At 33.7% G+C, this 13,709-nt stretch overlaps 1 protein-coding gene across 1 annotated transcript in view; it reads left to right on the top strand.

Moving 5' to 3' along the window:
- The window catches only part of LOC127066608 (nuclear receptor subfamily 2 group E member 1), a 74,962-nt gene extending 73,747 nt beyond the window's left edge, over positions 1 to 1,215 (top strand). Inside the window, exons 3-4 of the mRNA XM_051000487.1 lie at positions 52 to 275; positions 453 to 1,215. Of these exons, the coding sequence (XP_050856444.1) occupies positions 52 to 275; positions 453 to 1,127 (899 nt within the window). The 3' untranslated portion in view covers positions 1,128 to 1,215. The remainder of the gene's footprint in view (positions 1 to 51; positions 276 to 452) is intronic.
- Positions 1,216 to 13,709: the final 12,494 nt, after the last annotated feature.

The raw sequence follows: 13,709 nt of genomic DNA on the forward strand, positions 1-13,709 counted from the left end.
TTTCTCTTTATCGTTCGTATGCTTATTATTCCGTTTCATTCGTTATTTTAGCCGTGCAGCACGAACGTGGACCAAGAAACTCGACTTTACGGCGTCAAATGGCACTTTATTTTAAAGAGCCCGAAATAATGAGCAACATAGTACCGCAATCGACGGCAGCGTTAGATCTCGCTTTGCCAAAACCACCAACGGAGCCTCGAGTATCGGTTGCTCCGTCCACCCCTCATCATCCTCTTCCTCATCCGATTTATTGCAACAGTATTGCCTTGCCTAAGGTAAGTTCGTTTTTATGATCACAACGAAAGAGATAATAAGAGAAATATATCGTATTAATGTCGAACGGATAAATTCTATTGTCGTTGAACGTTGATTGTCTCACCGTTCGTAATTCCTCTTCTTAATTTTGTATTTATTTATTTTTTTTTCTTATTTTTGTCGTACGTTCACTATAGATCCCAGTTACCATGGCGAATCTACCTGTGATCCCATTGATACCAGCGATCACGGCGGAATCGGTTTGCGAGCAAGCAGCGAGATTACTTTTTTTGAACGTCCATTGGGCAAGAGAGTTAGCAGCTGGTACGAATCTGGTTATCGAGGATCAACTGACCTTATTGGAATCCTCTTGGAGAGAATTGTTTTTGTTAGCAGCGGCACAAATGTTACCAACGTTAGATCCAACGCCTCTTTTACCACCAGGGACTCAGGGTCTTGGATTGGCGGTCGAAGTAACGCGTTTCAGGGACACATTGGCCGGTTTTCATGCTATGAATCTCGATCAACACGAATTCGCATGCGTAAGGGCTATCGTTCTATTCAAGGCTGGTCTCGACAGCGATCCCGTATCAAGTAGTCGAAGTAGTAGTTCTGGCTCTGCCTCACCTAACAATGGTACAAGATTAAAGGATGCAGTTGCAGTCGCCAGATTAAGGGACGGTGCACAATTAGCGCTTGGACAAAGATTAAGCGGTGCCTCCTTTGGTGCACTTAGGTTTGGAAAGTTGCTCTTATTATTGCCAACTTTAAGATCGGTCTCAACGCACGCGATCGAGGAACTTTTCTTTAGGCGAACCATCGGTATTATCCCTATCGAAAGGATTATATGTGACATGTACAAATCCGGTTAAAATCGAATTTTTATCTATTCCTTGTGTAATTTGTATTATTCCTTAATTAAAGGCCAAAGCGTTAAGAAAAAAAAAAAAAAAGAGAGAGAGAGACATTAATCACGAATAAAAATATCTTTTCGTTCTATAGAGGAATGAATTATAAATGTAATTAACAAAAACAACAATTATATTTGACGATATATATATATGTATATATATATATATATTGTATTAATTTTTCATAGATCATTCAGAAAAATTATATATTTAAATATATATATATGTGTGTATGTATACATGTGTGTATATATATATATATAAATATATGTTATATGTGTATATTACATATATATTATATATATATATTATACATGTTATATATTATATATTTATGTATACAATTTTTGTAAAGGATTCATGAAGAATTTTAACGATTCTGAATTATCAATTAATTTCATTAGCTTTACGTTCTCAATTCACATTTTAGCGATCTATAATTTTGAACGATTTGGATTATAATACATCACATCGTCTTTTTAAAGAACGGACGGGGTATTGCTTATTTTTTTATTAGATTATTAAAAATGGCACGTATTTGACGCACGTCCAATGCAATACTAACGATGACATATATACACACATATATATGTTCATATATATAATAAATAATAATAATAATAATAATAAATAATAATAATAATAATAATAATAATAGTAAGAATAATAATAATAATAATAATAATAAATGTACTTTACGCGACAACGCGAAAACTAACAGAAAACAAATGGCGTTGACTGTTAGAATTGGTGAAGAGGCTTGAAGTACTTAAATTATCTTTGAAATATGATTTCACGAAGAGAGAAAAAAAGTAGAAAGAAAAAAGGAAAAGGAAAAAAAAGAAACGAGCAAAAAAAAAAAAAGGAAACGTAGAAAAAGTGTTGGGATTTTCGATGAGAAATAAATGGGACAGATAAAATTATCTTCAATACATTCATCGAAAGGTGTAAATAATGAAATAAAAACAAATGTTGGCAAATTCATCATTTCATCTTTTCTTCTCCCAATTAGATGCCTTAACGTTGAACGATATTAATTTATTCAATAATAATAAAAAAAGAAAAACAAAAAAGAAAAAGAAAAAAAAGCGAGACGATGAGAATGTGAAACAAATTAAAATACAACATTTTTACAATTATCGAACGCGCAAATATTTATTATGTTACGTTACGTTACGTTACGTTACGTTAAATTAAATGTTAAGTTTTAGAAGAGAGAAAAAAAAAGGTGAAGGAAATTAAAATTCACGTCGGAAGAGATCAAAGGTATTATATATGGAGGTAAAAAATTTCTTTTCTTTTTTTTTTTTAAGTTTTTGATCACGTGAAAGAAAGAGAGACAGAGACAGACAGAGATAGACAGAGATAGACAGACAGAGATAGACAGACAGAGAGAGAAAGAGAGAGAGAGAGAAGGAGATCATAGAAAAAAAAAAGAGGAAGAGAAAAGGAACAGAAATTTTACCTGACCTTCTCTCTTCGCAACACAATACGACGCGTTTTCACGAGAATTTTCCGGCGATTTGAGCGATAATCGCGGCACAAAAGACAGACTACGTCGAGGTTGTCAGTACATTTTGAGGTATTTCTTAACGTGGTAGACCGACGACGTGTAATCACCGACAACAACAAGAGAAGTGTGGGTAAATGATTCGTCTAGGAACGTCTACTACTGGAAGAGAGAGATGAAAAGAAGGAAGAAGAAAGAAAAAGAAGAGAGAGAGAGAGAAGTCGAAAATTTCTTTTCTTTTCCCTTTTCTTCCACCTCTCTTTTTCTTTTTAACACAAAGTTTCGTGAGAAATACAAAGTCTATTATTTTTATCGATTAATGTCGTTGGAAAGATAAAGTAAAAAGAAAGGGAGAAGATGTAACATCGCTTTCATAGAAGCATCGATTAAAAGAAGGTGTTTAAGAAAAGAAAGGAAGGAAAAAATAAAAAGAAGAAGAAAAATTTGTATTTGTTCGTTTTTTTTTTCTTTTTCTTTCTTTTTTTTTTGCTTTCTTTTCCCATCTTTCTTTTCTTTCTTTTCTTCGAAAGCGCAAACACGACGAAAAAATATCTCTTATCACCTTTTCCTCTTTTATTATTCGACACGAGAGAACGTTTGAAGGGTAAAAAAAAAGAAAGGAAGAAAGAAAAAAAGAGGGAAAGAAAAGGAGAAGAAGATACTCGAGAAAAGAAAAGAGAAGAAAAGAAAAAGCGTGACAAATATTCTCACGAATACTGAGAGTAAGGTACCATACTTAAATACTTCGAAGAAAGAAAAGAAAAAAGGATAAGAGAGAGAGAGAGAGAGAGAGAACTATGCGGGACGTAAGTACTTACTAGAAATGAAACGAATCGAACCGAGCCCGGCGTTATGGACTCCAAAGGTTCTTCGAGTGACTCTCCTGACTCGCATGACTGAACTCAGTAATAGTAAAGTGTTGCCACTCGCGAGCTACCATTTTTATCCAAATTTTGTTTACATCGTTTCGTCGACGAACGTTTTATCGTGTTCAACACTTCTTTTCTACTCTTACGTTTTATTACGTAAATATATATATATATATATATTTTTTATAAATGTATTTTATATGTATATATATATATATATTTCTAATACATATAGGTATTCTCGAAGATTTGTTTGTTTATTTATTTATGTTATTTATTTTTATGCACTGCAATATACGTTAGCTCGTTATGCTGTTAGCTTGTTGTCTATCGTTTCTTGCATTTTCTTTCTTTTTTTTTTTTTTTTAATAATATGTCATCTACAGAATATTAATTGAATTTAAGGAAATAGAATATAGTTTAATATATTTTTATATAATGTATGTAATTAATACGATATGACAAATGAACGATATAAATTTTATATATAAAATGTAGCATTTCGACTATTGCCAGGGTTAAAAGTGTAATTCAAAATTAAAGGATTAACATTAAAAAGTAAAAATTTTTTCGATTGTATCTCACGATATCTTTCATGAATAAATTTGATTTCTCGATATGAGAGGAAAAACAGTTTGCTCGAAAAAAAAAAGAGAGAAAAGAAAAAAATAAAGAAGCAAAAAATCTCTCAACCAAAATATAATCTACGATCTTTTGAATTAATTTTCTCGACCGACAAAAGAAAGAAAGAAAGAAAGAAAGAAAGAAAGAAAGAAAAAAGAAAAAGAAGAAGAAAAGAAAATAATGCAACGATCTATTTGTCTACAATAGAATAGATTTGTTAAAATTTTCAATGGAGATCATTCGGCATGCGACAAAGTTATTAGAGAAGGAAAAGTCGATGATGAAAAAGAGAAAAGATAGAAAGATAAGAAAAAGAAAAAAAAAGAGAAGGAAAGAAGGAAGCAAGCAAGGAAGCAAGGAAGCAAGGAAGGAAGGAAGGAAGGAAGGATCCAAGGATGGATGGATGGATTAAAAGGGACGCAAAGCAAGGATACAAAGGTGACCGAGCTCGATTGAAAGCAAGCCAGAAGCTTTCGGAGGTCGCTAGAAAGGATTTCATACATTGTGTGCTGACAAATTACTCAGGTAAACAGTCCGCCCCAGAAGTATCATACTAATATAGCCATGAGCACTGACCCGACGACTCTATTTCTCTGTATCTCTATCTCTATCTATCTCTCTGTATTTCTCTCTCTCTCTCTCTCTCTCTCTTTCTCTCTGTGGAATGTACGAAAGAATTTTAAAAAGAGCAGGTGTAAGGTGTCGCGAAAAAGATGTCGAATCTTTAACGAGTTTTTACATCTTTCACCATAACAACAAAATAATTTTTGTTAAATTTCGTTCTTACACAAGGGTAAGTAAAAAATCGATTATTTCGATTCGATCGCAAAGTGATGTTACCAGCGACGAAAGGGGTGAATAATAAATAAAAAAGAAAGAAAGAAAAGAAAAGAAAGAAAGAAAAAAAAAGAAAAAGAGAAAAGTATAGATCGCAATTAACATCTTGATTTAATAACACACTAGACTAGCTGCCGTATGTTACAATTTTAATCTACACGGTGTCCGATTTGTTACCTCGGTTACAACTCAAAAGAGGGCAACCCCCTCTTGAAAAAGTAATACAGTGTAGCAGTTTCCGGACGAGCGAATAATAATCGAGTACTTAGTTATTTTTTTTTTTGTTTCGATTCTATTTTCTCTGTCGTTGTTTCTTTCTCTCTCTCTCTCTCTCTCTCATTTTATTTTATTTTATTTTATTTTATTTCGTTCGCTCGGGCGAGATCGAGGCACCCGAGTGGAATCGCAACAACGACAACAACGACAACAATAATGACAAACAACGTGAACGATGAGGAACAATAAGGGATATAATATCGTCCAAGAGGAGCGAACTTATGGTGTTGAGAAGCCCGTTGAATTCCTTCGCTTTAAATAAAAGAGACCTCCCAACGACTATTGTGTACTTAGTCATCTATGAAAGAGTTACATATATATATATATGTATGTACATACATGTATATACGTATTATTCCGTGTCATTAAAAGTGAACAAGTGGTTCCCACCGATCGAGTATCAGCACCACTTGCCGACGATCTGTGAAAGATTTTTTTTTCTTTTTCTTTTCTTCTTTTTCTCGGACCGAAGGAACTTTTAAAAATCTTTCAAAAGACTTCTATTTATTTACAAATTATTATGTTTAACAAAACGAAAAAAAGATGAACAAGTGTATCATCCCTATGTATAATATATATAATACTATAATTATCATCAATAAATATTATTATCGATGATATTTCGATATTATCTATTATTGCTTAGTATTAATTTACATTGTTCAATGGATAATATCGACGATATATTTATTAAATTTTTCATTGAAGAAGAAAAATTATTTCCAGCAGAATTTGAACGAATTAACGTCGAATCGTTCGTTTGAGAAACTCTGACGTAAAAATTTTAATTCCTTTCAACCCCTGGAAAATAATCGTCCTATCCCCTCTCTCTCTCTCTCTCTCTCTCTCTCTCTCTCTCTCTCTCTTCCTCTTAGACGAATAAATACACGTATACACGTCTTTTATCGACGATTCGTAATTCGCAACAGTAACAAAACGCAATAGCGATACAATGGTACTTTTGGACGATGTAATTGCGCCGGCTGTGGTGGCGGTAAGATATGGGGATGGTTTTAACAAAGAAACAACCCCACTCGACTAATACACACACACACACACACATAGACGTTACAATCACGATTACGTTCTCCGATTGGACCGATGGATCCTCGTGAGCCGCGAAACGAAACGGACCTATGCGACTACGAGTGGCCACTTCACGATCGACGTATTGTCGTCTTTGTTTTGAGGTAACAAAACAGAAAAAGTGCTCCATACGCTCGCACGACATTCTAGTCAATTAGAGAACGAACACGCCGAACGAAGGGGTTGCTTCGTCGTGATCGTTCCCTGTCACGTTTTACCTCTAAATATCCAATCTCTATTTACCATCGTTGCAATCGTATACGAGATCCCTGTTTCTTAATTTTTTTATGTAAATATATATATACAATTAATGAGAATTAATTTATTTTAGAGATTCGTTATCTATTTTATTTTTTCTTTTTCTTGTCCGCGTCTAACAAACGAATCGTATAGTTTGATATATTTTCATTGTGGAATATTACTCATTTATTTATAATAATCCATTTGTATCTACTAAATATATATTTATATTATTATACATATACAGGTATAAAGAGAGTGAAAGAAAAAGAAATTACTATTATATTTGGTATAAATTGATGTTAAATATACGCGAGTATATTATAACTTTTCAAGTCATCATTGTTTAATATACTACGTAACAAAAATACAAATAAATCTTTTCACATAAATCTTTTTACGATAAAATGATTTCAAATATATGACATAATTAATATTCATAGAGAAACATAAAAGAGAACACACATTAAATCATCTGAATCGTTGAAAACTATCTCGCTGACTTTTCGATAGTAATAACAAACGTGAACGAAATTGAAAATTTTTCTTACCCTCTCTATTCGAAGGGATGATGCACACCTTCGTCCCCAATCTCGAAATAAGAAAATAAAAGAGGGAGGAATATTTGCACGTGTACAGTTTCGTACGTTTCGCGCGAGAGGAATTTAATAAAGTAAAACGTCCTGGATAAGTTCTTGCTATGCTAGGCGTTTTTGAGATAGTATACCTTCATGGAAAAATGAAGCTGAGTACGCAATTTACCATCACCACCACAACCATTACCACCATCACCATCACCATTATCACCATCGTCATCGTCGTCGTTGTCGTTGTCCTTGTTGTCATCACCACCATTACCGTAGCCACCACCAAAATACTGTCACCACCCTCGAGAAACGGTCCACTTTCTCGATTCACCCCTCACGCCTACCCCTCCTTAGTCGAAGGGTATGGGCAAGGCTTTTTCGAGTTCCAAACGGGCTCCTGTAAAATGCCCTACCATTGTTGTCTACCGTCGATTCGGCCCATTATGTCTACTTGCCCGATGGGAACAGATTATGTTGCTCGCTGTCATTGAGGGGCTCATCACCGTACATGACACTGATGCTTTCTCCCTCTCTCTCTCTCTCTTTCTCTCTCTCTCTCTCTCTTTCTCTCTATCTCTATCTATCTATATCCAACTCAAGGGGGTTGGAAGAGTAGATCGACGAGGACCCACCACTCATTGTCCGAATAAATTATATCGGTCGATCACTCGGAATAGAAACCCCCTCCTCTTCTAACCCCTCCCCACTACTCTCTCCACCCATCAGCCTCTTCCGATGAAACGAGTACGCGTTGCAATCGAGATTTCAAGCCTCTTATTAGGTCGTCCAAACAATTTTTCATAAATCTTCAAACCGATCGAGCTATCGAGGATATCTACTTTCGAACTCGATATATATGTATGTATGTATGTATGTTTATTATATATATATATATATGTGTGTGTGTGGAAATTTTTTATTTATAATTTTTTTCTTTTGCTTTCCACATAATAATCCTTTTTGTATTCGTCTCTATTTGTCGCATCGTAATAATATTCGTATTTAGGAAAGATAGGAATATTCGAATTAATTTCGTTTTATTATCGAAAAGTTGAAAAGATGAAAGTTGGAGAGAAAAAAAATACAAAAGAAAGTTTGTCGTTCAATCTAGCGATAGAAGGATCTATTAGTTAAACGTATTTGTTTCAAAGATAGAAATATAATTTAAGGAATAAATATCTATTTAAATTGCATCGATACAACAAATTTACAAACACGATTACAACCATCATCATCGTCATCATCGTCATCATCATCATCATCATCATCATCATTATTATTATTATTATTATTATTATTTTCTTAGAGTTCATTTTAATCCTTTTTTCAGTATTCGTGAGTCTATAGAAAAGAGACAAATGCAGCTGTCAGATTGTAAAGAAACTCTATACAATTAAAGTCACTAATATCATAAAACAGATTAAGAATGAATTTTGGCTCATTCATTCTCAGTTAGGAAAAAGGTTTCATTCGTTTTGCAAATGCTCTTGGGAACGTGGCTAACGTTAAATCTTTTCTAATAATTCTCTCATTGTCAGTTTTGTTCGAAGTGACCAAGCACCATTGTCTTTTGAAAAGGGAAAACTGAGATAATTGGTTGGAAAGGGATATTATTCGGCTTCTTAGTTTCCCGTATTGGTAAGTATGCCATACATATATATATATATATACATATTATATAGAGAATACTCTGGTCAGGTGGTCTACGAAAACCTTCCGACCACCCGCAGACATGCACGAGTCGTTAACGCCAGACCTGTTAACTGATTAAAGAACGAACCTCTTTCCTTTTGTTGGGTCTATCATCCCTCATAACTCGATCGTAATTATCTATTCTTAACAAACCCTTAATCTTATTTCTAGCTTGGTATCATCCGAACGTGACTATACAACCATCCGTACGGCTTTCTTTCGATACATTATTCCCATAAATCAAATATAAAACAAATGAAAAAAAAAAGAAGAAGAATTTTAATTCAAAGAATACTAACGTTTTGATATACAAAAGATTTTAATTATCATTAATAATGCGTATGTAAACGATAAAAAATTTCTAAAGAACCTAATCGATATTATCGATTATCGGAATAAAAATTTTTTTAATAAAAACATAGCGATAGCTTCCCTTTCGTATTAAAAAGCACGTGTGCGTTGGAATAGACAATCTTCGAATCCCTTTTTTGAAAGAAGGCATACTACCTATGCCTTAAGACCACACGAACGAGTCCTCTAACAATGGCTGACTTCGTAAGGCAAAAATCAGAAAGTTAGGGAGCAACGCATTGCTCGGTCTCGAACGAAGAGGAAAAGGGACCAAGCTGGCTCTTTTTATTTCTCTCTTTCTCTCTCTCTCTCTCTTTCTCTGTACTCTTTCTTTTTCTCTTCCTTCTCACTTCTCTCTCTTAACATCAAAGAGGGATGCGCAGCTGTCATCAGCGTACGTGCAACGATTGGCTGTTAACCGTCGACGGCCATGCTGGATTTTTCCGGTCTGCCTTCTTTTTACAATAGGTAAAGTCGACCTTGAAAAGCATAAAAAAAAAGAAAAGAAAAAAAAAACATACGTACCGCGCACTCTATTTCCTTGATTTTCTTTTTCTTTTCACTTTCTTGTTTCTTTTTATTTTATTTCTTGGTTTAACTTTCTTTCATCTCATAATCGACGTGTTATGTCATATGGAAGATATTTGTTACATGCTACTTAAAAAATGTTGACGTTGATTTATTAGCTAATTGAGAAAAATTGAATTAGAGTTAGTTTATAGATTGACGTTTTATTATTATTATTATTATTATTTATAAAACAAAACATAGAAATTATATATATATATTTTTTAAGATGCAAGTAGCTAAATTATTTTATATACATAATATATAATATTGAACATATAAATTATATAATAACAATTATTATTATATGTAATAATCAATATATATATATGTAAATGTAACGTGAGTGAATTGGTGATGAATAAAAAAGCGTAAACTGTTATGTTACTTTATACTTATAATCAACTGTACGTGACGCATGGATTATTGAGATACTTTAGTATGATTCCCGTATAGAAGCAAAGAAAAAAAAAAGAGAGAGAACAAAATCATACATGCGTAACGCGTCTGTTATTGAAATAAATCCAACGTTCTTATAATCGTTAATGCCATTTTGCTATAAACTATATACATACTCACGTACTACCACGTACCACGTACTACCACGTACTCATATATACTCGTGTACGTAATAGTACGGGGATAGAATCCGATGAAGGATTGCACACAGGATTTCATGTCGCGTGTCAGCAACCCTTAGGATTAGATGCAATTATTGGAATCACTCTGTGGCAAACCGCAACCCGTTTCACACGCTCACAAATCTATTTCATGATTTATCCATTATAGATATACCATAGGCCAACATATTTCATATTTTCGTATGTATCCAATCGAATTTCAATCGATTCGATTTCGAATAAAATTCGTGAGAATTCATTATCTTGAAAAAATAATTTGAGGTAGATCGAAGACGAAGTAAAACAAAAAAAGAAAAAAAGAAAAGAATTGAAAAAAGAAAATTAGAAACCTTATCGTCGAGATAATTCGATATATCTAACAAAATAGATAATAATTATTATTATATATAATAATGATAATAGTCATTATTTTTTATTATTATATCGATCATAATAAAAAGAAATACATGCTTGATTTTAATCTAATCGATTGAAAATTTTTTTTCGAGTACAAGTATTAAATTTGCGAGTTATTGTATTAAAATGGAATCGTATTAAAATGGGGAAAAAAAAGAAAATACATATGTATATATTTAGCAACGTGAATATTATTTGCCGTACGTGAAACGCAAGAATAGGCTTACTTATTGGTAATGCAGAAAAATCCGCTCTCTTTCTCCATGACACTTTCCTAGATCAAGAAACGTGACACTGCGAATAGAACGTTGCAATAGATACATACATACGTATTTACTTACTTACTTACTTACTTACTTACTTACTTACGTACGATTACGAAACAACCTCGCTTTGGAAAATACTTCGGCAACACGTTTGAGAGCACACTCATGGAGCGAGTTAGAGTAGATAGTCGAGTATATAATTAGGAGCACAAAGCGTGCAAAGTAATTTTCTATCCGCATTCGTGACTCGACGAGTCGATTTGCGAATTAATTTCAATGACCTGTTTTCTATTTTCTCTTTTCATTTTCTGTTCTATCTTCTCTTTTTTCTTTCTCTTGCCATCGCAGCGTGTCGTTCATTTATTTAATTATTTATACTTTGTTGTTGTTATGTTGCGACTCGTACAATATCGTAAATTACGCTTTAAAAAATCTTGCGTAAGACAGAGTTCTAAAAAAAATAGAGAAAAGAAACATATTTTGATCAGATCGTTAAGTATTTTCACGATCGTTAAAAATTAAATAAAAAATGTTTATTGAGATAATAAGTTGGTTAATTTTTTAAAGTATACAAATATTTCATACGCGTAAACGCTCGTGCACACGTGGACGATTTTATGTATAGAAAGTTGGAAAAAAAAAAGAAAAGAAAAACAGAAAAAAATTTGTTAAAATTGATATACTTTTATTTGACATCGATGTGAAAAATTTGAGAAATATAAAGTATAGTAAAAGTTTTTAATCATTTTTCGCGTATAACGATATGAAAAATTGAGAGAATATAGATCAATTCAAAGAGACGTACAAACACACACCTATATATATATACTGGTGGTGTCAGTGCCTAACCGCTTGTCACATGCGGCCCCTTTAGGTGGTGCGGCTTGGGTTTTGGCTTGCTATAACTCCGATAATTATGTTACCAATGCGTCGAAGGACAAAGAGCTCTTGAGTGACGTGGATGGCTCGCTAGCTCGCGAAAGGCCCACAAGAGAGAGAGAGAGAGAGAGAGAGAGAGAGAGAGAGAGAGAGAGAGAGATGCTTAGATGCTTGCCTGGTAGTCCAGCTGCCGGTAATCCTCCCTTTGTAATTTGCCTCTATGACCCCCTCCCCCTACCCTACCAATGGCGCCATTTCTATTTTTTTTTCTTTTCACATTTCCCAACCAACAAAATCGGGGTCATTCAGTTAGTCGATAAAATGTTTACTACATTAAAAATAAAAATCGAAATAAAAGGACACACTATCTAGATTTATAAAAAAAGTAAAAGAAGAAAAGAAAAAAAAAAGAAAAAGCAAGTACAAGAAAATATCATCATTATTTCAGAATTTCGGAACAATTTGTCTTTCCAACGAGAAAATTATTATCGATATTTACGAATGAGTAAAGAATGAAAAAAGGAAGAAGGAAGGACGAAGGATTTGAAAGGAAAGGGGTAGAAGAAGAGATAAGAAAAAAAGGAAGAGAAAGAAAAAGAAGAAGAAGAAGAAGAGGAAAAAGAAGATCTGTCCTACGCCAGTGAAAGGGCGGTTGATGTCACCGTAGTTGTGCCCTCCGGATAATAGAGTCCGCGACTTTAATGGACTCGCTAATCCTCTTCCCTGTTTGTCGGTGAGGGCTGCATCAAGGGATGCATTGAAGGGATGCACACGAAGGTAAAAATCGGGGCGGGGTGGTGTGACTGCACGCCGTCCGTTTTCGGGCGTGTGCTAGCAAAAAGAAGAGGAAGAAGAAATGTGTACATATATACAGATACATATACATACACCATATATATGTATATATATATACATATATATATATACACACGTTGATCCAGTCAGCTAGCCATTCAACCAGTCAGTCAGCCAGCCAGTCAGCCAGTCAGCCGAATAGTAATGGAGTGGGGTGGGGTGAAGAACTTGATGGAGTGGGGAATTGGAGGGAGTAGAGGGGGAGAACGAAAGAAAGAAAGAAAGAAAGAAGGGCACAGCCTGGTCGTACGCAAAATACGCCCCTCTTTTGCGGCCTCGCGATGATACCTTGATTCCTCGAGTGACGACGAATTAAGGGACCCTACTATGGAAACTTCTAATTCGTATGGTTCGATAGAAGCACCTGTGTAAGTTCATTCGACCACGCTATTAGTCATTCATTCCTAGCAGATATACAATTTGCGAAACCCTATTAATGTTATTTTCCATTATAATTACAATCGGCATTACGACTGATAAAAATTTTTTATACAAATATTTTACAAGGTATGATCGTATATTTATGTACGTACGTATCTACGTGCGTACGTATGTATGTATATAAATATGCAGGTAAAAGATCGCAAATTTATATTTATAAATTGTCTTTAGATATAGGAATGTATAGGAATAAAAGGAAAATAAATCGTAAACGTGATGACTGAAGTTTCATTCTTCGTTTTAGTTTTAATGACGATGATATCTATGACAATGAAGTGATGATTACGAAATCTAACTTCCCTCTTAATTATATACTCCTGAACGAGATATTACGTATCGATATGATATATTACGTATGTAAAAAAAAAAAAAGAAAAGAAAAGAGAGAGAAAAAGGAAACAGAAAAAAAATAAAAAAAGACGTGAT

Source organism: Vespula vulgaris, chromosome 10 (assembly GCF_905475345.1).
Source record: "Vespula vulgaris chromosome 10, iyVesVulg1.1, whole genome shotgun sequence".
In the NCBI taxonomy this organism is placed as follows: Eukaryota; Metazoa; Arthropoda; class Insecta; order Hymenoptera; family Vespidae; genus Vespula; species Vespula vulgaris.